Consider the following 24,109-nt stretch of genomic DNA (forward strand, 5'->3'; position numbering starts at 1 on the left):
AGAATACTTGTACATAATATCAGATGAATTATTAATCTTCATTATTGAAACCTTAAGTCAGAGAACTTCAATAAGTTTAAGATTAGCAAACTATCATAATGAAAAAAGCTGGAAGCTGTAAGGATTATATTTTCAAAAAAACAAACATTCTTTGTCCTAACAAAAAAGGTCATTGAGACTCTTTGACCTCCTCAAAAAATATTTTTATCAGTAAATTTTTTAATGGCTGATGGTCTAGCACATAAAATCTTTCGACAGGTGGCTCCGATTTATTTGCTTTCAAGATAGTTTTGGCTGTCCAGACTTTTGTTTTTGGTTGGTTGCAGGCTTCAAACGATGTTAAAGTTTGAAAGTAAAAAAACACGTGCCTGCTGATTTACTAAAGTTACTGATTCGTCCCTCTCCTTCGTTGAATTCTGGAATTTTTCACTCAAAAATTATGGAAAAAGAGGCCAGTCGCTTAAATTTTTAGAGTTTTATTCTGTGTCTTAATTTTTAAGTTAGAGAAAAAATTTAACGAAATCCCGAAAATCGGCGATCACTGATTTTAGTTAATTGTAACTTTCTCAAATTTATTTTATTTTCATTTTGCAATATCGTAAAAAATAAATTCTCTATTTGTTTATTATTAAATAGGATTTGATAAGTGTCAAGGACAACAAAGTTGATGATGGTGAGGATGTTACTGATGAAGAAATTGACAGCGACGAGGATGATGATATCAGTGATGATGATGATGATAGCAACGATAATGATGATGATGGTGAAGAAGAAGAAGACAGCAGTGATGAAGATGATGATGAAGATGATGATGACGACTGTGGTAATAGTAATGATGATGACGAAGATGAAGATGGTGGAAGGAGTTATGGGAATGTTAATGATAATTACAAGAAGAAAGATGATAACAATAAAAAAAAGAGTGATAATTATGATGATGATGGCAAGGAAGGGGGTCCTGATGAATATGATAATGACTCATCAGATGAAGAGGTGAGTGAATTGTGGCGATGACCTAAAAGATGAATGATGATAGTGCTGCTGGTGGCGATATTGATTTAGTGATGATGATGATGATGATAACATATATCATAGTAACAACATTATACAAACATCATACCAACAACACTAATGTCATAGCAACAACATAAATATTACCACAACAACAACAACACAAACATCATAGCAGCAACACAAATGTCACAACAACAACAACAACGTAAATGTTACCACTACAACAACAACATAGACATCATAGCAATCACGTTACACACACACAAACATCGCAGGATGTGCGCAACACAATTGGAGATGTGCCAATAGAGTGGTACAACGAGTACGACCATTGCGGCTACGACCTCGACGGGAAGAAGATCACAAAAGATGTCGACGCTGCTGGCGATGAGCTGGATGATTTTATACAAAAGATGGATAATGTCGATTATTGGTTGGTTAATTTGATTGGCTAATTAATTTATTTGATTTGCTTATAAATTTATTTGATTTTAATTTATTTAATTTGCTAAACTACAATCAATCACTAAACTATCAACATACATTCCATCCATCCGTCTATCAATCAATCAATTACAAAATTCAATCAGTCTTTCTATTAACAAATCTAGTTAAATCTATTTAAAAACTTCAACCATTCAATCAGCCATAAACAATCATTCTATCATTCAACTATAAACGATTAATTATAATTAGATACTAAAATAAGTCAACCAATCCATCAAAAAGTTCAGTCAATCAATCAACCGACCAACCAATAAAAAATTCAACCAACAAACCAACCAATCAGGAGAACAGTTCGAGACAAGAGCACTGGTAAGAAGGTGGTCCTGAGTGATGATGATGTCCGACTTATCCGGAAGTTTCTTCGAGGAAAGTATGCTTCCAAAGAAACTGACCCCTATCCTGTTAGTTGATTGATTGATTTGTTGGTAAGTTGATTGGTTGGTTGGTAAGTTGATTGATTGGTTGGTTGGTTTATTAATGGATTTGGTTGGTTGGTTGAATGAAAGTAGTCACAGATCTGGTTAGCTGATTGGCTGGCTGGCTGGTTATTTAACTTATTGATGTGATTTAATGAATAAATTGATTTGATTTAATTAATCATTATTTGCTCTTTGAATAAATTTAATTTTTAATTTTTTGAATAATTTATTGAATAAAATAAATTTCTTACAAGGCCTTTGACGAGCCATTCGTCCGAGAAACCATGATACATCCAGTGACCAATCACATTGACGAGAAGAGGTCATTTGAGCCTTCCAGATGGGAAAGGTTAAAGGTCAGATCATGATAGTGACGATGATGGTAATGATAATTGCGCGGGTTATGACGACGATGATGATGATAATTGTGCCGGTGGTGGTAATAGTTGTGATGATGGTTGTGATGATGGTTGTGATTGTTAAGATGGTGTTGATTATAGTATATTTATTTTATCCTCTTTCTACTCTTTGGATAGGTTGGACAGTTGGTTCATTCAATCAAAATGGGATGGTTAAAGATATCAGAGGTTAGGCATACGCGCGCGCACACACACAATTACACTCACACATACGTATATACATACATACATACATACATACATACGCGCACACACATAAATACATGCATACATACATACATACATACATATATACATACATACAAAAACAGGCTGAGCAGACTGAAAAGACTGAAGAAGAGAAGGAGAAAGAGAAAGAGCCTAAATTTTATGAATTGTGGACTCCAAATCCTGAGGTATGTATTTGAATGTATGTATGTGTGTGTATGTATATGTGTGTATGTGGTGTGTGTGTATTTGTATGTATGTATGTATCTATGTATGTATATATGTGTTGGTTAATTAGCTAATGAATTAAGCATTCATTTAATTTAAATCATCAACATGAATTAGTAACTCAATTTATGTTATTTAATTTGTTGTTTATCGTAGTCTGAGAAGAAGAACAAAATTCGCCAGTATGTCCCAGCCCCAAAGATGCCACTTCCGGGTCATGCAGAGTCTTACAACCCCCCACCTGAATATTTGTTCACCCCTGAGGAAGTTCGTTCTGATTGGTTGACTGGTAGATGTGTGTTGTCGTCGTTGATTGGCTGTTGTAGTTTACGTGCTTTGTACGTATTCGATGATTGGCTGATCGGTTGGTTGATTGGTTGATTGATCGATTGATTAATCGATTGAAGGAGAAAAAGTGGAGAGAGAGTGAAGAGAGTGAGAGGAGAATCAACTTCATTCCTAGAAAGTTCAGAAGCCTACGTGAAGTTACTGGTTAGCAGCTTGATTAACTTTTTAATCTTGCATAATTTCATGTTACTCTTTGATTTTTATTTAAACATTGATTTGATTTGATTTTTTAGGTTATGCCAGATTTGTTAATGAGAGGTTTGAGAGGTGCCTGGATCTCTATCTGTGCCCCAGGCAGATTAAGATGAAGGTTGGTGATTGGTTGGTTGGTTGATGGATTGGTTGGTTGATGGATTGGTTGGTTGATCGGCAGATGGATTGAATTGTTAGAAAAGTAACTGGTTGAATTATGTTTTAATATTTGAATCTTTAATTCAGCTACACAGTTGTATTTGTATTTCATTCTTTCATTTGTTATAAGTTTTTCAGTCATTCATTAATAATGTTAATTTATTCTTAACTTCTCCCACTTAAACGTGAAGGCCAAGGTAAAAGCAGAAGACCTCCTACCGAAACTGCCCAGTCCACGCGATCTTCAACCTTTCCCGACCATCCAATCATTGGTCAGCTTTTATATACAGGCTCATGAATAAGCCAATAAAATATTTCATTGCACATTTACTTACTAACTAACTAACTACGTCCTACCTCGGGAAACCGGGTCTCTGGACGCAAAACGAAGATTGATTGATTGATTGATTTTTTACTAACAAACTGATTGATTGATTGGTTGATTGATTGATTGATTGATCGATCGATCGTCGTCAGATATATAAAGGGCACACAGATGCAGTCAGAAGTATTAGTACAGATCCAACTGGCCTATGGCTGGCGTCTGGTTAGCTTTTATGATGACGACGATGATGAAGATGGTTGTGATGATGACGACGATGATTGTGATGGTGAAGATATAATTATGATATAAGTGTGATGATGACGACGACGAAAAGATGCAGATGGTGAAGTCGGTTATAACAATGGTGATAATATTCGATGATCAATAACTTCTTACATGCAATGTACCACGCATAACACACACACATACACATACATACGTACATGCACATACACACGCGCACACATATATGCACATACACACATGCATATACATGAAGGTTCTGAAGACTGCACACTCAAAATCTGGGAGATCTCGACGGGTCGTTGTGTTAAAGAGGTCAGGTTCGAAAGCAAGGTTGGCCACGTTGCTTGGAATCCTAGGAGCAGTCTGTCTATTGTTGCCGTTTCTGTGTTAGTTACTATACGTACACAAGATCCATCAAGATACATACAATACACACGTGTATGTACGTACATACATAAATATACACACGTACATACACATATACACACACACCTACACACACACACACACACACATAGATATATACACACACGTATACATACACACACACACATACAAACACACATATGCAGAAATACCAAGGTGTACATTATAAATACCATGCTCGGTTCACAAGTACAAAGTACAGATTCTTATTTGAGATCGTACCAGGCAGAGAAAACTGTTGACCCTGGCAGCAGTGTCACTGAAGATTCAGGTAGTGATAATGATGATGTTGAACTGTCAATCTTTCATTTGTTTGGTCATTCAGTCATTTATTCTATCTATCTGTCTATCTATCTATCTATCTTTCTATCTATCTATCTTTCTGTCTGTCTATCTATCCATCTATCTATTTATCAACATCTAACTTATCAAACTATCTTCAAAAACAGATGACAAACCCAGCAAAATTCTTGTAACATGGAACGAAATGAGCAATAACAGTACTGACATCAGTGACAACAACATCAGCCGTGACATTAACAATAATGGCAATAGTTGCTCTATTAGACTCTGCATCAACCATCCTAATGTCAGTAGCTTTATGTATGAGTGTGTGTGTGTGTGTGTGTGTTTGATTTGGTTTGTTAACGAATAAATCAGTGAATGCATGAATGAATGAATTAATTAAAAATTAATTGACCAATCAAATCAACTCAGACTGTCAATCAAATAAGCTGGCAATCAAAGGGTGATTATTTTGCCGTTGTCCTCAAGGAAGGACAGTCAATGTCCGTACTGTTACACAGGCTCTCAACTAAAGTTACTATGGTAAGTTTTTACATTTATTATTATAATTATTATTATTATCATTTATATTTTTCATTCTAGAATCCATTCAGTAAGCCTAAGGGTTTAGTTCAGTGCGTTTCATTCCACCCTACCAAGCCTATGCTCTTTGTGGCCGTTAGTCAGAGCTTTTTGTTATTATTATTGCTATTATTTATTGTTGTTGTTGTTGTTATCCCTAGACCCAGCAGTTCATAAGAGTTTATGATCTAGTTAAGCAAATGCTTACCAAGAAACTCATGTCCAATTGTAAGTGGATATCCAGTATGGCTATTCACCCTTGGGGTCAGTGATTATTATTATTATTTTTATTATTATTATTATTATTATTATTATTATAGTTATTATTATAGTTGTTTTTATTATTATTATTATAGTTATGTTGTTTGTCATTTATGTTGTTTCTTGACTTTACTTTGGCTTCTAACTTTACACTGTGATGCCGTTGATTTAACGGTTATGGTGATGATAATGATGATAATAATAATGATGATGATGATGACGATGAGGTTATTATTATTGATATTGTTGTAATTTTGATGTAGGTGATAACATGATTGTTGGTAGCTATGATTCAAGGTTGGCCTGGTTTGATATGGAGCTCTCCGAGAAACCGTACCAAACGCTTAAGTAAGTTTGAAACTGTCATTTCTGTTTATAACTTTTCTGTTTTTAAATTATTTAATCTTTGGTTATGTAGGGTTGAATTTTTAAACTTTGAATGATGTCAGTTCATTTTGTTTTTTCTTTCAAGTTTTTTGCGCTGTCGTTAACATAATTTGTTCATAATAACATAATTTATTCATTATCTTCACTGATTTTTTCAATTCCAGACATCACAAGAGTGCCATTAGGCAAGTTACTTACCATAAATCTCTGCCACTATTTGCGTCTTGCTCCGATGATGGCTCAACTATCGTTTGTCATGGCAGGGTTTTTAAGTTAGTATTTATTGATTAATTGGTAGACTGATTAATGATTGGTTGGTTGGCTGGTTGATTGATTGGTTGGTGCTGATTGACTGATTTATTGATTAGAGATAGATAATTTGATGAAAGAGATTGATTATTGAAATTATTTTAAGTAGTGGATTATTTATTCATTGTTGCTGAGTTAACGAAAAAAATCTTAATCGTAATCTTTCATTTTTTCAGCGACTTCACAATCAATCCTTTGATCGTTCCCGTCAAAATCCTGAGAGGTCACGTGATGACAAGGAACTTGGGGGTCCTGGATTGCACCTTTCACCCCACGGAACCCTGGCTGTTTTCGGCTGGGGCCGACCACACTATCAGATTATATAGCTAACGAAATCATCTTGAATTACTATTTTGACTTTTCTTATTGTATTCTTACTGTTTCATTTATTAGGATTATTGTTAAAAATAGATTTTTTTGTTTATATATAGAAAATTAGTTGTAATTGACTCGTTGGTTGGTTAGCTGATTGATTGATTGATCTGTTCTGATAAATTTATCAAACTTCTATTTAACTGATTGTATTGTGGTTTTTGGTCTAATAAAGTTATTTGGAATGGAAAATTTAGCTTTGAAATTAAAACTAGTCGAGATATTCGTTAATGTTAATGATAAATGTTCTCAAATAAACATTCTAAAGACTTTTATGAGCTAAAATTTGTATTTGGTGCAGTGAAAAGTGAAATGAAATAGATGAAATGAATAAAATTGCGTGCGGCGTCCATTAATCTTCCTATGCGATGTGATGTAAACTTACTACGTCACATGCTAATTACGTCACCTAACATCAAGTCAACAAATTGAAATCAATTCAACAAGGTTAAATAAACCAAGTTTAATAAAAAAAACTAAATAAATCATAAAACATAACTTAATTTGAGTAACTCGCTAACACCAGAGGATCACGCAAATGTCTGGATCACGCCAAAAAGAGATCGAGTGCCTGAAAAATGTACGTTACAAAATTATATATACATTTTTATTATACTCGACCACTTTTAAATAAATTTAAATCTCCTGAGCGTTTAGCTTGAAACACCAGATTTTTTTAAAAATGGCTAATTTTTTGAGGATTCTTTAATTTTTTTTATATAGAAAATCGATAATTTGACACGCGGAAATGAACTTTGATTATGCAAATAATACCTCATTTTGCATGAGTAACACTCACATTCCAATTCCCATTAACAACTTTTGTTCCGCGAATTCGTTCAGTTGCGTTGGCCTGGTTAACGCTTACATGGAAGTAACTAAACGTCCTACCTAATTTTCCTTTAAAATTATCGATTAAATGAGAATTTATATTGTTATCCAAATGTTTTTCATTTCAGGAAATTAACTGTCTCAGAGACAAACGAAAGTGTCTTTGCGAAAAAATTCAGGTTGTGTTGCCAACTTTTCCGTTGAATTGCCTTGAAAATAATAATTTTAGACAGCTAATTGTTAATGAATTTCTAAAATTTACTGCAAAGTAGCATTTCGTTTACATCTGAAAGAAATTTTCCAAAAACCAAAAATTCTCCAACAGCAACTTCAAAATCTGAGAGATCAAATAAAAAACAAAGCCTGTGACACTTGCAAAGACAATGACATGCTGAACCAGGAGTTTGAGGAGTTGAGATGCGAGAACAAGTGCCTCAAGTGCAAGATCAAAGAACTGGAGGAGGAAGCTAGCTGCCTCAAGACACTGGCCGACAACATTCGTCAGAAGGTCTGAATTTTTCTCTAATCTGATGTTCCATCATATATAAGTGTAGCTACACCAAACACATTCTCTTGTTAAACTTTGCATATTTCATTAATTTTTTATAATTTGTGGTTAAATAACCATAAATTATCTACTAACTTGTAGTAAAAATATGCTTTTCAATGTATTTGTATGTATTGAAAACTAACTACAGCTTTGAACTATAAGTAACAAATAGTGTATATATATATATATTTTGATATATTTACAGACTAGATATATTTGTAACAATTATAGTGACTAATTCATGTTAAGAAAAGGTTATTGAACGTCTTTTATTTTTCCCAACAGTTCGCGAATGCCGGTGGATTCTCATGCACCTAGTACATTCATTTCCTGGTGTGAGGCCTATTCATTGTTATGTAAGAATACAGATCTCTTACTTGTAATAAATTAATAAATTATGATAATTAAGATTAATATATGGTTCACACATAACAGAGTGTTAATACAAAATAGAGTGTTAATACAAAACAAAGTGCTAATACAAAACAAAGTGCTAATACAAAACAAAGTGCTTATACAAAACAAAGTGTAAATACATTACAATGCGTTAACATGTGGGATATACTTACTGTTGGCATTTAATGTTTTTATGGATTTATAGATGTCTGTCATGCAAAACAGTTGACATGTGCTGCAATGCTGTTACTCAATGAAATTGATGAAGATTGGGAACAAGGATCTACCATTACATTTTAGCAATAATAATTTCATAATATTTATTTATATATATATATATATATATATATATATATATATATTATACATATTATATATATATATGTATAATATGAACGATTATAGTAGCACCATTTTATAAAAAACATTAAGCAAAGTTAAACACTTAATAATAACATGCCTTGATAAAAAAAACGTACAAATACACATGAGTTGTTTAAAATAAACTAATTAAAAAATGAAATAAAATAAATTAGGTGATTAATTATAAAGTGATTAATTAAAATTTATTGAAATTAACAACGGAAAAACATTCTTTAGACATTGACAAATAAAATAAAAAAATTCTTCGTAAAATTTACCCAGGCTTAACATGGTTAAATTTAGGTGTATACTGTTGATAATTTTAAGGTGTGTGCGTGACTGTGTGTGCGTGACTGTGTGTGTGTGTGTGACTGTGGGTGTGTGCGTGACTGCGGATTAAGGTGTAAATTTTTTTTTAGATTTACACCCATTTTGGCTCTTTTACCCGCGGCTAAAACACTACAAATAAAACTAAAAATAACATCTAAATGAAGAGATAGTTCTACTAAATTAACATAAATGATGAAAATTCACAATGGTAAGATATATTTAGTGGCACAAAACTAACAAAAAGTACATTGACAACGACATTTTAAAACTTGGATACGTGTTCGTTGGTGATTTCGTCCGGTTTTTCATCTTCTGGACGCCGAACATTCATTCATTTGTAAAACTCATTCATCCATTCATTCATCTGTTCATTCATCAATTCATTTATTCATTCATCAATTCATTCATTCACTTCATCATTCATTTGTCGTTACTCCTAAAATGCCTGTCAACTTATCCCAACTCATTTATTCATTCGCTCGTTCACTCTTTATTCAATCCATCCTATTCATTCATTAATCCAATTCGTTTGCTCACTCATTCATTCAATCGTCCAATTACGTCACTCAAACAACGCTGTTGGCCGTCAAATGGTGAATGACGTCAGAGAAGTGTATCCTTTCTACTGGGTTCGAACGCAGGCATTTCTCTATAACATTCCAGATGTGGATTGGACAGTTAATTGGCGGAGTCAAGGCTGTCAATCAAATGATTGTTATAATTATCATTTATTAAGGTTTTTTGTTTATGATTATCAAGTTTGCAACTTTTTGATTTATATTTTTTAGTGGCTGCGAATGTTTTTATTAGATGAATATTGTTTTAATGTAAAGAATTTGATAATTAATTAATCTATCAATCTATCTATCAACTAGTCAATCAATCAATCAATCAACCATTCATTTAATCAATCCACCACAAATTGACGCAACCTACCATGGCGAATGGCATACGAGTCATTTCCTTCCATCAACCTGATTAGTTGTACGTCAGTGAGGTCGGCAAATGGCAGGGACCCCATCGAATATATCTCCCACGTCAGAATTCCAAACGACCACACGTCACTGAATGACGTCATCGTTGAAGTCAAATTCAAGGTTAGTTCTGGGGCCTGCCATCTGTCAAAAAGTATAAGTAAATTAGGTATTGGCATTTTTGAAAGTGGTACGTTATTTAGTAATAGGAAATAACGCCTAAAAGCTGACCTCAAAGAAAAAATATTTTCATTAATTTCATCGTATTCCTGGGCGTATGGTTCACGGCAGAGCCCCAAATTCGAGATTTTAACACGGAGTTTCGAGTCGATGAGTACATTCCTGGCTGCCAGATCTCCGTGTACCAAATTCCGGGACGATAAATAATCCATTCCGGATGCACATTGCATAGTTATGGAGAGCTGGTGGAAGAAATTGAACTGGGAGGATGGGAAAATTTCTGAAATGTTGCTGTAGATGTGCTGTTGATGTTGTTGAGCGGAGAGCATTGATGTTGAGGATGGTGTAGTTGTTGTTGGTAGTTGTTGCGGGTGGTGTGTTGTTGATCTCATTGAAATTAGAAAGTGCTTCAAATCGCCCTGTTAAAATGTTTGTTGTGCTATATGTATGTGTCATTCAAAAACGTTAAGTAGCACACACACAAAGAGAGAGAGAGAGAGAGGGAGAAAGATGTACTCACCCAATCAGTGTATTCACAGACGACAAGAATTGGATCGACTTGCTGGTTGACGAACAAAATGCTAGCAACATTATCGTGGTCAACATTCCCAAAAGTATTAAGATCCGTGTTGAAATAAGTTGGTCTGTTTTTCAACGTGAAGGATTTAACCTGAAATATGAAGCTGCTGTTGCTGCCGCTGCTGTTTTCTGCAATCTCATTGGAGAGTGGTGCTTTCGTCGTGGTTGGGACTAAATTTAATTTCGATACAAACACGTCACCGTATTTTCCTTTTCCTGTTTCCGGTGATTAAAAATAGCGTAAATTTAGTTGATGATGACGTTGATGATTTTTTCCAAAGACTTCCGATGCAGGCCCTTCAGCCATTATAATAATTAATACATCATAGCTAATTTATTATGTAAGTTTTAAAATTATGGGACGAAAATAAGTATTAGTAATAATAGATATACAAAATTTCTAACCTAATAGACCAATCAAATTTAAGTTGTTCTTAGAGAAAAAGCTGACGTGTAACAATTTTGCCGAGCTGTTGACAACATTTGTTGATGGAGATGATGATAATGATGACGATGTTGTTGCTGTGTTGATTGTTGAAACATTAACATCAATATTTGTTATTGTTGCGTAAGGCTGTTGTTGCTGCTGCTGCTGCTGTTGTCGTTGTTGATATTGTTGTTTTGACGGAGAAATAGATGCAGTAGTGTTCAGCATGATATTATGATTGATGTTGTTTATATTATTGTTGCTATTGCCATTGTTGTTGTAATTGATGTTGTGGTTGTTGTTGATTTTTTGCTGGCGGCCGTTTACGAGTTCTACCGCTTCAGCTGGTTGACCGTTGGCTTTGCCTGCTAAGATGATACAAATCTAACAACAACTTCTACTTTCATTACAGACTTCATTTCATTTTATCAAAAAAAAATACAATTGAAAAAAACTTAAAAAAGTAAAGAAAAATGTAAAGAATTGTAAACTGGAATGTAAGCAAAAAAAATCTGCACACTTTCTCTGTCTCTTCTGCGTCTCTTCCTAATGCTACAGTAAACGATTGGGATGATGATGACAACAAGATAGGCTGCCGTGCTGAAGATGGCGATGACGATGGTTTTCGTTGCGTTGTCATCTCTACTATTATCATCATCGTTATCACCACTACTGTCATCATCGTCGTCGTTGTTGTTGAATTTGTTGTTGTTGATGTAAAATTGATGTTGCTGTCTTTGTTGTTTCACGTGGTTGGTTAACTCGTCGATATCTAACCGATATGAAAGTCGTTAGGGCATTCAGAAAGATTATTTATAATAAAATAATGGTACTGCTGCTGCTACAGTTACTACTTTTGCTGCTATTGCTGCTGCTTCAGCTACTACCTCTGCTGCTATTGCTACTTTTCACAGTATTGTCAGCAGCAACAGTACTAAGTAAAAATGAATTAGCAATACTAGATAAATACAACTCAGCGAATAGATTACTGTGTACACTATAAAACAGAATACTGAACTACTACTCACTATTCAAATTCCCAATTAATTTCCCTATTAAAACAAGTGACTAAACAAGCGACTAAAAAATGTATTACTCTTGTTGAATTAAGAAGAATTTAACAGATAGCAGTAGCAGCAGCAGCAGTAGTAGTAGCAGCAGCAGCAGTAGCAGTACTAGTAGTAGTAGTAGTAGTAGTAGTAGTAGTAGTAGTAGTAGTAGTAATTATACTGACCATTCATGACCCGGACGTAGGCTATACTCCTTTCACTACCCCCCTTGTTAGTGGCCAGACATGAATACATCGTATTATCGTCCAATGGTGGATTGAGATTTGAAATATGCAAACTTCCGTTGTTTAATATCTATGGAGATGATGAAGATGACGATGTTGATGCTGTCAATGATGATGATGATGATAACAACAAACAAACGAAAGCGAAAGAAGGAAAATATTAATAAACAAATAAATAATTAATCAATTATGATGACAATAAAATAGACACCTTATGACTTGCCGAAGTTCCGCTCATGTCGCCATCTTCACTAATCAGGGAATCCTGCCTAAACCATTTTATTGTGGGAGTCGGTTCGCCCCATGCAATGCAGTTGAATGTTATTTCTTGGGACTTGAGAATGGTTTGGTTTTGTGGAACGACTTTGAATTTTGGCCGAACTATAAAATTGAAGTGGTAATTTTTTTAAAATTTGAGTTAATATGTTGTCGTTATTCTACTCTTATAATAATTTGTTAAAGTTCTTGAAGTTTGTGAAAATTTTGAAATTAGAAAAATGAAAAATTTGCAACTAGCCGGCTGCATCAATGTAGATAGAAGCTTCAATTGCACCTTCACCAGCACCAGAAATACTACCACCACTGGTGACAATACTATCCATACTACCTGCGCCGCCTGAAGCTGAAGAAGTGGCTCCAACGTATGCAGCCTTGCACGTGTAGAAACCAACATCGCCTCTCTGTACGCCATCGAAAAACATCGAGCCGTTTAGCAATTGGGTCACGTGCTCTGGAAACATTTTTGAACTTTGACCTTTAAACCAGGTGATCTTGAGGGGGTGCTTTCCCTCCACCCTGCATGGAACCAGAGATTTGGAGTGCAGTTCCAATGTCGTGTTCAATGGAAGTGGGTTGAATTTCAGGTGTTCTGTTTGCGTTGTTGTTTTCGTCGTCATATGTGCAAACGCGGTTGAGCAAACACGCACACACGCACGGACGCACGCACGTACAAACACCCGCACACGAACTCAAACAGACGCAAACAAACTTTCAACGTAGAGTCTAGCGGAAGCAGATTGAATGACCTCGTGACCCGTGCTGTTGATGACGCAAGCATAATTGCCTTCGTCATCGGCACTGACGTTCAAGATGGAGAGGTAGGTGTGGGAGATGGAAGATAGTAAGCGGGGATCTGCTATCTGGGTAATTGTTTTGTATTGTTTGAAGTTATTCGTTGGTTTTGAAAATTTGTTCATTATTTTTATTTATCTAAATATTTACACAGATTTAAAACATTAAAAACTGAAGATTTTCAACAAGTTTTTTTCACAACAAAACAATGTAGTACACGTATGAAGCTAGGTAGTGCAAAAATACAATGAATGAATGAATGAATCAATCAATCAATTAATTAATGAATGGATGGATGAATGAATGAAAATACAACAGCAAAAATTAACAACCGACAAAAACACACAAAACAGAAATAAATGAAACACAACGTTTCCTTGCCACCCAACTGACCACAACATCATCCTTCTTCCAGGTGATTCTCGTAACGGGATAGGCCGACCCGACGTACTTGCATTCAAACCTGGCATCTTCGCCTTCGTTCACGCGCAAACTTAACGGAGGAAGGCTAATCTTTGGAGGAACTGATCGTGTTATAGTTAAAAATTTTATTTTTGGAACCAACGGTTGCAATATTAGAAATTTTAATCGTTCTTCCAAAGAACCTGATACGTAGACTTGAACCGTGTAAGAAACACTTCTTGCCAAATTTTCAACAACGCACGTGTATTGGCCGGCGTCTGATTCATCAACATTGTGTATGAACAGGGCTCCGCCCACGGACCGAATCCTACTTCCTGATTGGTTAGTTATTTCTGTACCGTACGGATTTTCCCACCTTGTTTGTTTTCAGATTTCTCTTGTAATATTATGAGAGTCTGAATGTTTGTATTCAAATGCGACACACACACACAAGCAAATATACACGTACATTCACACGCACATACACACGCACAAATACAAACAAACCTTAGTTTTGGAGTAGGGTGAGCCAGGGGCAGACGACAAAACAGATCGACCTTGCCATGTTGGGGTATGATATGATCCGATGTTGGTCTATAGGGCTCAATTGATGACGCCGTTAAGAGGTCTAAGTCTTTACGGATGAATAAGATAGGTGTCAATCAATCAATCAATCAATCAATCAATCAATCAATCAATCAATCAATCAATCAATCAATCAATCAATCAATCAATCAATCGATCGATCGATCGATCGATCAATCAATTAATCAATCAACCAATCAATCAACTAATTAATCAATAACTGTTATAATAATAACTATTAAAAAATTGAAATCGAAATTTTTCTACAATTTATATCATAGTTGAAGAGCATGTTTAGATTCTCTTACATGCCAACGCTACTTTCACTGCATAATATGATGACGACGATGTTGATAAAGAGGATGACGATGAAGAGGAGCACAGATAAATTCCCTCATCAATCTCACTGACGTTATTAATTTGAAGACTCGATCTGTTTAGCTTTCCATACCTTTTTTTGGAATCGCAATTTAATTAAAATTTGTTTTAGTCAGATTAAAATTAAATTGCATCAATAATGATATTAATAATAATAATAATTAAATAAATATAATAATAAACCTTTATAAATAAAATCCTACCTTGCATCATTAAAGTTTATAAGTGTCTTGTTGTTGAAGAACCAAAAGGTATCAGACGCATCTCCAAACTGACAATTCATCACCACTGAAGAACCTTTCTTGGCGACAGCAAACGGTGTATATGTATCTAAGTTGAGCGCTATATCATTAGGTGCTGTATATTTTTTTTTTGAAAGGTTTAATGTTAAAATATTAATAATCTTTTGGTGTGAGATGATGACGTGAATATTAAGCATATAAAATGAAGTTAAACACGGAAAATGTAATTAACATGAAAAGACATACACACACACACGCACACACACACACGCACACATACACACACACACACACAAACTAACTTTCAACAGACAAGACGAAAACGTCACTATCAACTGAAGACCCAGCCACGTTCCGCGCCTTACATGTATAAACCCCTTCGTCCAATAAACTGACGGACATGATTCTAAGACGAAATTTCATTGGTCGATATCTATCAGTTGGTTGAATCCTGGTTTGTGATTGGTTCATGTTTAGTTCTTTTTACCCACCAGTAAAAATTGGGGAAATTTGCACAAGTTATTGACATTTGCAAATATAACAAAAATTCGAAAGCATTCAAATAGATAATAACGTACATACATTACACACCTACACGCATACACACATACATTTATATCTATACACACACACCACACACAGTCACATACACACCACACACACGCATTAACACGCTCCCACGCACACACAAACACACATACTTGTTGAAATTCTTAAACCATTCTATGTACGGTTCGGGCTCTGCGCTGGCCAAGCATTTCAATACTATTTCATTTCCCTGAGCGATAATAGATCCTCTTGTTATCGATTTATTATTATTGTTATTATTATTGTTGTTGTTGTTTGATTCTTGAGTGTATAGATGAACTTCAGTTCTCTTGTCAATCCCTATTGTTTTGAGAATGCGAATTTGATCTCAAAATAATTTTATTTAAATTAATTATAACACAAATTAATCAATCAATCACCTCCCAACAAACCGACCAGTCAATCAAACAATCGATTAACCAATTGACCGATCAATCAATCAATTTAATAATCAATCAATTTAACTAGCTAACTAACTCAAAAACACCGAGTAGCATCAATAGTTTTTAGCGCAATTTCATTTCCTAATCAATCAATAAACCAATCAATCAACCATCCACCAATCAACCGAACCATCTAACCAACCAACCAACCAATCAAACTATCCAACCAATCAACCATGCAACTACCAACCAACCAACCAACTAACACAACACAGTTAAGGTAGCCTCAGTGCTTCTAAGAGCAATCCCAGTCTGAATGTTGGTGGCTATGCATCTATACTTGCCCTTATCTAGTAACCTGTCAACTCTCGAGATGCGTAGGTCGCCAGCCTCTTGGTACTTCCTCGTTTGGTTGAATAGCTTTTTTGATGGAAATGATGAATAATGATGATAAATAATGGGTAATGAGTGAGATAACGATGAAAAGCGAGTGAAAAGTGAGAGAGAGAAAGAGAGAGAAGACGATTAAGAAGAAATGAAACGATGATGAATGTGAAACGATGGAGAAACGCGAAGGAAAATAGCGAGGATGAAAGATAATCGTATTTTAGAATAACTTAGTTCAAAGCTAGTTAGCCATCTATCTACTCACTCTCTCATTCATTCATTCATTCATTCATTAAATCATTCATTCATTTACTCGCTAATTTAATCACTCATTCATTCATTCATTTATTCATTCATTCATTCATCCATCCATTCACTCATTCATTCATTCACTCACTCACCAAACGAACCAACCAATTTTCCATTGAAGAGCCAGTGGAAGGCAATCATCCCATTTTTGGAAACATCGCACCTCAGCCTGGCTTCCAGGCCCTCCAAGACGTCCTGGTCAATCGGACTCGGATCGAAGTATATGCTCTCGTGAGGCAGTTGGCGTCTGGAAAGTTTTCTGTTTCCTGGATGGATGGAGGAATGAGTGAATGAATGGATGGATGAATGAATGATGAATGAATGAATGAATAAATGAATGATGAATGAATGAATGAATAAATGAATGATAAATGAATGAATGGATAAATGAATGAATGGATAGATGATGAATGAATGGATAGATGAATGAATGGATAGATGAATGAATGGATAGATGAATGAATGGATAGATGAATGAATGGATAGATGAATGAATGGATAGATGAATGAATGAAAGAATGAATGGATTAATGAATTAATGGATAGATTAATTCATTAATGAGTAATCAAGTAATTTATAACTTTACTTATTTAAATCTTCATTATTCTGCCGAGCAAACTCAATTTGACTAAAATAAACCAGAGGATATGAAATAAAAATAAAATAAAAATATTTAATAGGCCATAACTCTATCTTTATTTTGATTTATCCTCATTTGATAACAAGAATTGCTGTATAAACAAACATACATACATACATACACACACACACACACACACACACACACACACACACACACACAGACACACACAGTCTGCTAATTGTTAGCAATTTTCAATTTTATATATGTATGTGTGTATGTATCTATGTTTGATACAATCGCAAGCATACCTACACACACACACACACACACACACACACACACACACACACACACACACACACACACACAAACACATAAACATACAAAAAGAAGGAATAATTGTAATAAATACATCAGTTTTTTGAGAGCAGTTGTTGTTCTCGCCTATCGTCCGCACGCTTAAATACGTTAGAAAAATCACAACAAAATGTTCAAGGAAGAACATCAAACCATCATTTAGCTATTGTTCTGCTGCTTTTTATTACGACTGTTAATGTTGTTACTGTTGTTGTTGTCGTTGTTACTGTTGTTGTTGTGATTAATTCTGTCGTTATTTTCCTGTTGTTCTTGACTCTTATATCGTTAAATTTATCAATTTGTACATGTCACTTCCCGTTGGAGAATATCATTTCATTGTTTTACATTTTTCTCATCTCTTTGTTGTCCCTCTCGATTCGTTCTCTCTCTCTCTCTCTCTCTTTCTCTCTCTCTTTCTCATTTTACGCGGGTAATTTGCTTTGCTTTAACGATAGTAGGTTAGGGTGTTATAAATTAACTATAGGCAGGTGTACTTAATGTTTGTTTGTTTGTATGTGTGCGTGTTTGTATGTGTGTATCTATGTATGTGTGTTTGTGTGTGTGCATCTCTGTACGTGTATGTATGTGGGAGTGTGTGAGTGTGTTTGAGTGAGCTGTTAAGAAATAAAGAGGCTGCTGATAGACTGACTATTTAAATTTTAACGAGTTCTTTTTGTTGGTGTTGTTGTTTTTGTTGGGTTTATCATTATTATTATTGTTGTTTTTTTTAAAGTAAAATGTTAATTGGTGCAGTGACAGAGCAATAAAATACATGAATATAACAAATTGGTCAATCAATAACCAATTAGTAAGACTGGATTGTCAATCATAATTATTCATTTTCTGCTTGATTACATGAAAATAAATTTATTTATTTTATCATCCACATGTACTATACTACTACCACTACTAGTGATACTACAATTGCTGCTACAAATACTACTTACCAAGATATAGTCTTACGTAAAGTTAACTAATTATATAATTAGGCAAATGAGGGCACTCATTAATATGTAAATTATGGTGAAACTATTTTTAGCCCGGCCAGTAAAAGGCAATCTTTAAATAACATTTCTTAACATGTATTAATTAAATTAATAATTAATTTTCAATTATTTTTCAAAAAGCGACTTCACCATCTTGTCCCCCATCTCATATTATATTATCACATTTTTAAATATAAATATATCGCAATAACATAACAAAGCTAGATGATTTCGATATGCAGACGACAATGAAATAAAAAAAAACATAGAAAATAAAAAAAAATAGACAATGAAATAAAAAAAACTAACCAAGGTTAAGAGAAAATGATGATGACGTTGTTGATGACGTAATTTTGACGACAAACAACATCAACAACAACAACATGAATGATGACGGTGACGATAATAGCCTTATTAGAGAGTGACGTTTTCGTGACGTCATCGTCGATGTATTTTTTTTAAATTCTTTGTTTTTGTGAGAGTTATCTATATTATTATTATTCTTATTATTATTTTATTACTATTTTATTATTATTATTATTATTATTATTATTATTCCGAAATAGAAACTGATTGAGAGGATTACAGAATTGAAATTTATTAGAAATAACAACAAGAGTACATTGGTTGATATTCGTTTTAAAAATTAATATGCCAAAAACTCTTGTGAAACACTATTATTTATATATAAATACATATATATTTATACATATATATATATCTAAATAATAATAATAATAACAACAATAACAATAATAACAACAATAAAAGTTGTGTTATCCAATCAACCCGAGCTGATAAAATTTATTACACGAATCAATAATAATAAAAATAAACTTGCTGTTAAATTGTACTAGGCAAACAAGATATGTACTTATATATTAAGATGTTATAAATATATATATATATATATATATATATATATTGTGTATAAAAGTATGTATATATGTATACATAGATATTACTATGTTCATTACATATACATGTATGTTAATTTGTATATATGTATATGTGTATATATGTATATGTGTCATGAATGTCCATATGTATATATGGTGATAATAACACTTGTCTTAAGTATCAGAGAGAGATAAACTTCACACATACGTTTTGTATAATACACATATGCACGCAGATTTACACATGTATGTATGTATGTATGTATGTATGTATGTATGTATGTATGTATGTATGTATGTGTGTTTGATTGTTTGTTAGTTTGAAAGATGTTGCATGTATGTGTGTGTATGTGTGTATGTATGTATGTATGTTTGTATGTATATATGTATGTATATCCATATATATGTATGAATGTTTGTTTACACACATACAAACATATTGTATGTTTGTATGTATGTTTGTATGTATGGTAAAAGTCCATACATTGCTCTAACTTTCTTTATTCAAATATGCTGGAGTAATTAGTAAGAGCTGCTAGCTTGCTTCTATCAATGTGGACCCCTGAGATATTCAGCCTATGGTCATTAAATTTTATACACACACATACACGCACACGCACACATACACATACATGCAACATCTTTCAAACTAACAAACAATCACACATACATGATATATGTACAAGTACATATATATAATATATATATACATATCTATATATACCTTATAAATATAATTATACACAGAAGTATATAATGGCATTCATAAAAGCATTCATACATACATGCATTTATACATGCATTCATACATGCATTCATACATACATACACATACACACACAACACACACACAAACCATACACGCACGCACATATATGTGTATATATATACACATGTGTTTCCGTGTTTCCTTGTTCAGTGTTTGTGTAATAAAATGGAAGCAAGCAGGGGATGGCCAACTGCCTGCAAACGATAGAAATAATAATAATACCAGCCGAAACAACAACAACAACAATAATAATAACAACAACAACCATAATAGTAATAATAATAACATTAGAATTTCGTCATTGACAAGTTTGAAAACAAACCTTCATAGACTAACACAAAAAAAACATTACCTTCATCAGTGACAACAATCACAACACACAATGTTTAAGAATGTATGTTTGGGAATGTATGTATGTATGTAAGTATGTATGTGTGTGTGTGTGTGTGTTTGGTGTGTGTGTGCTTTTTGGAGAAAGAAAATCAATTAAGAATAGGGTATCGTATAACATACAAACTTATTGTATGTAGGTATATAGGTATGATATACATTACATTTTTTAAATTATATTAATTATTTTCATTTAAGTTCACTTTTATTTAATTATTTTTATTTAGAACTTTGGACCATCACCATCCCCATAATCAACAAGACCGTCGTCATGATTGTTTTTAATTGACATGATCTAGAAATGAGTATCGCCAGTCATCATCGTCACCATCATTATCATTACCATCTTCATCATCATCGTCACCATTACCATCTTCACCACCATCATCATTATCATCACCATCTTCATCATCGTCGTCGTCATCATCAGCGTTGTTTGTTATCACTCACATTATTTAATGAATCAAATTCTCTTATTCTTTATTGCCTAATAAATTACTTGCACAGAGAAAGACAGATAAAGAGGGAGAGAGAGAGAGAGAAAGAGAAAAAGAGAGAGTGAGAGAAAGGAAAAAAGAGAGACAAATAAAAAGTAAGAGATAAAATGATGATGATGAGATGATGATGATAATAACATGATGATAAAGATAAGATGATAAGGATAGGTTTGTATGCAAGCATACATAAAATTACATGCATTTGTTTATATACAAATGTATACATACAAACGTACATAGATACAATCTACATACAAACTACATACAAACATGCATAAAATACAATAAAAGTGCAGGATAAACAAACATTAAACGAACGTTAAACAAACCAATATCAGAAGATATGTATACTGCACTGTACACACACGCACACACACACACACACACACACACATACATACATATACAATGTATAAAACATGTGTGTGTGTTTATGGGGGTGAAGCAAGATAATTGCTAAGTGTCGGCGTACATGTGTGTGCTTGCTTGTGCATTAATGATTGTGTATGTGTGTGTGTCTGTTTGTTTGTGTGTTTCTTTTTATGTATGTGTGTGTACTAATGAGTGAATTAGTTTGTATGTGCATGTATGCGTGTGTGTATTCTTTATGGCATTAACGCTCTGATGCATTAACTAGTAACCTGTTGTTTGAATGTGTGTACGTATGTATGTGTATTGTATTTTATTGTAAATACACATGCATGTTTGCACTTGTACACATGCATGTTTGCACTTGTACACATGCATGTTTGCACTTGTATGTACGAAAGCTTGATTCAACATTAATTTCTTCATTCATTGTTACATGTGAGTAATGTAGATGTGATGAGATACCAACATTATTGATAATGTATGCAGATAACTACTCGTAAATAACAGCCATCTCTTTTTCTCTCTCTCTCTCATTCTTTCTCTTTTGTTCTTTTCCTCTTTTTTTCATCCTTTTTCTCCGACTTATTCACTCTCTCTTTTTCTCCTCTCTCTCTCCTCTCTCTCATTCTCTCAGTTCGTATGTATGTATGTATGTATGTATGTATGTATGTATGTATGTATGTATGTATGTATGTATGTATGAATGTATGTATGTATGTATGTATGTATGTATGAGCGTATATGTTTATATTATGTCACACCTTTTGTGTTAATGTTTGTACGTGTATGAGGATTTTTGTGTATGTGTATGTGAATGTTGGTTTGTGTGTGTGGGTGTTGTGTGCATGTGTGTATATGTTTATACGTCAGTATGTTGGAGTAGCGGGAATAAATCATAAATCCATCATTTTGACGGGAATGGTATGCTATATTAAAGGAATAATAATAATAACAACAATAACTACAACAACAACAACAGCAATAATAATAATAATAATAATAATAATAATAATAATAATAAATGAGAATATCAATTTGAATTACAATAATAATAATTATAAATAAGAATAAGGTTTACGATAATAATAAATGCCATTAACAGCTTCTGTATGTGCAATACATGTTTGAGACCGCTCGGAGTTCGTAGATCAATTCAAGTCCAAAGCTGTTTTTTGCCTGTTTGCTGAGAGAAACCTGGCAAAGACAAGAAGAATATAAATGATTTGTATGACAGTGCGTATGTTTGTGAATGTGCGTGTGTGTGTGCGTGCGTGCGTGTGTGTGTGAGGTACACTTTGAAGAGTCCAACATTCAAATTGGTGATGGTTCGCTTTGGCCTTAAAGTCAAGCCAAGCCAAAATTTCATCTGCAAATTCTTTAAAATTCAAGTCAATTATTCATTTCTATGGCCCTCTGTAGAACGAGCGATATTGTAAAATTTTACGGTCACCCATCCAAATGGCTGGCCGCGATCAACTGGCAGGTTAAGCGGTGATGTGTATGAATAACGAAAGGCTTATAAATTGAGAACTCTCAATTTATTCTCTCAATTCTATTGTAATTCTCATTATCTCTTCTGAGGTTGCAAATTATTATTATTATTATTGTTAATATTATTGTTACTATTATTATTATTATTATTTCCTTTTACTCACCACGATGCATTTATTGTTGATGTTTACTTGTTGAAATGAAAACACAAACACACACACATTAAATGAATAAAAAAAATAATAATAAAATAATAATAAATAAATATACGTACAAATGGATAGGAATATGTGATAATATAATATAAACCAATATTTAATAGATAGACAACCGGGCAGATATGTGAAAATAAATTGAAAATAATAAACTAAATGTAATCAAAAAATTCTAAAAACTGATCTTACGCTAATTAAGTTACCAAGAAGTATATTTTAGAAAAAAACCACAGTTCCTTGATTGATTAATTAATTTCATAATTAATTAATTGATTCCCTAATTAATTAATTATCTCATCAATGATGACATCTGGTTAGAAACTTTCTTCTTAAATATTCGAACTAAGTAATGTTTGGTTTAAATTTTTAAAATAAATACTACTACTACTATTACCACTACTACTACTACTACTACTACTAATACTACTACTAATACTACTGTTGCTACTGCTACTACTACAACCACTACAATTTCTTCTACTACTACTACTACTGCTACTTTTACTACTGCTATATTTTGATTCTAAAGTGTTTTACAACCAATACCAACGCTATTTAATTTCGACCAGAACACCCATCATATGGCAAGGATTG

The 24,109-nt window shown here is 33.5% G+C and overlaps 3 protein-coding genes across 3 annotated transcripts; 2 read left to right on the forward strand and 1 right to left on the reverse strand.

Annotated features, from left to right (window-relative positions):
- Window positions 1-1,223: 1,223 nt before the first annotated feature.
- Window positions 1,224-6,644, forward strand: HELRODRAFT_90115 (hypothetical protein; the record flags this gene model as incomplete). The annotated part of the gene is made up of 19 exons (XM_009031643.1): window positions 1,224-1,447; window positions 1,805-1,922; window positions 2,195-2,296; window positions 2,477-2,527; window positions 2,704-2,754; window positions 2,951-3,061; window positions 3,202-3,286; window positions 3,376-3,452; window positions 3,685-3,765; window positions 3,971-4,040; window positions 4,318-4,450; window positions 4,637-4,786; window positions 5,058-5,079; window positions 5,208-5,318; window positions 5,379-5,453; window positions 5,519-5,621; window positions 5,882-5,966; window positions 6,170-6,277; window positions 6,491-6,644. 19 exons carry the CDS (start codon window positions 1,224-1,226, stop codon window positions 6,642-6,644), a joined length of 1,911 nt encoding a protein of 636 aa, XP_009029891.1.
- Window positions 6,645-7,434: 790 nt separating this feature from the next.
- Window positions 7,435-8,385, forward strand: HELRODRAFT_181884 (hypothetical protein; the record flags this gene model as incomplete). Its single annotated transcript, XM_009031664.1, has 4 exons — window positions 7,435-7,560; window positions 7,646-7,696; window positions 7,843-8,025; window positions 8,353-8,385. The coding sequence occupies 4 exons, from the start codon at window positions 7,435-7,437 to the stop codon at window positions 8,383-8,385; spliced, it is 393 nt and encodes a 130-aa protein (XP_009029912.1).
- Window positions 8,386-9,722: 1,337 nt separating this feature from the next.
- Window positions 9,723-17,915, reverse strand: HELRODRAFT_181885 (hypothetical protein; the record flags this gene model as incomplete). Its single annotated transcript, XM_009031665.1, has 18 exons — window positions 9,723-9,853; window positions 10,093-10,274; window positions 10,362-10,729; window positions 10,831-11,105; window positions 12,551-12,680; window positions 12,822-12,991; window positions 13,218-13,478; window positions 13,599-13,749; window positions 14,075-14,205; window positions 14,287-14,459; window positions 14,591-14,717; window positions 14,977-15,119; window positions 15,250-15,403; window positions 15,591-15,739; window positions 15,990-16,066; window positions 16,533-16,679; window positions 17,061-17,202; window positions 17,848-17,915. 18 exons carry the CDS (start codon window positions 17,913-17,915, stop codon window positions 9,723-9,725), a joined length of 2,979 nt encoding a protein of 992 aa, XP_009029913.1.
- Between the last annotated feature and the right edge of the window lie 6,194 nt (window positions 17,916-24,109).

Source organism: Helobdella robusta, assembly GCF_000326865.2.
Source record: "Helobdella robusta unplaced genomic scaffold HELROscaffold_77, whole genome shotgun sequence".
NCBI classification, from domain to species: domain Eukaryota; kingdom Metazoa; phylum Annelida; class Clitellata; order Rhynchobdellida; family Glossiphoniidae; genus Helobdella; species Helobdella robusta.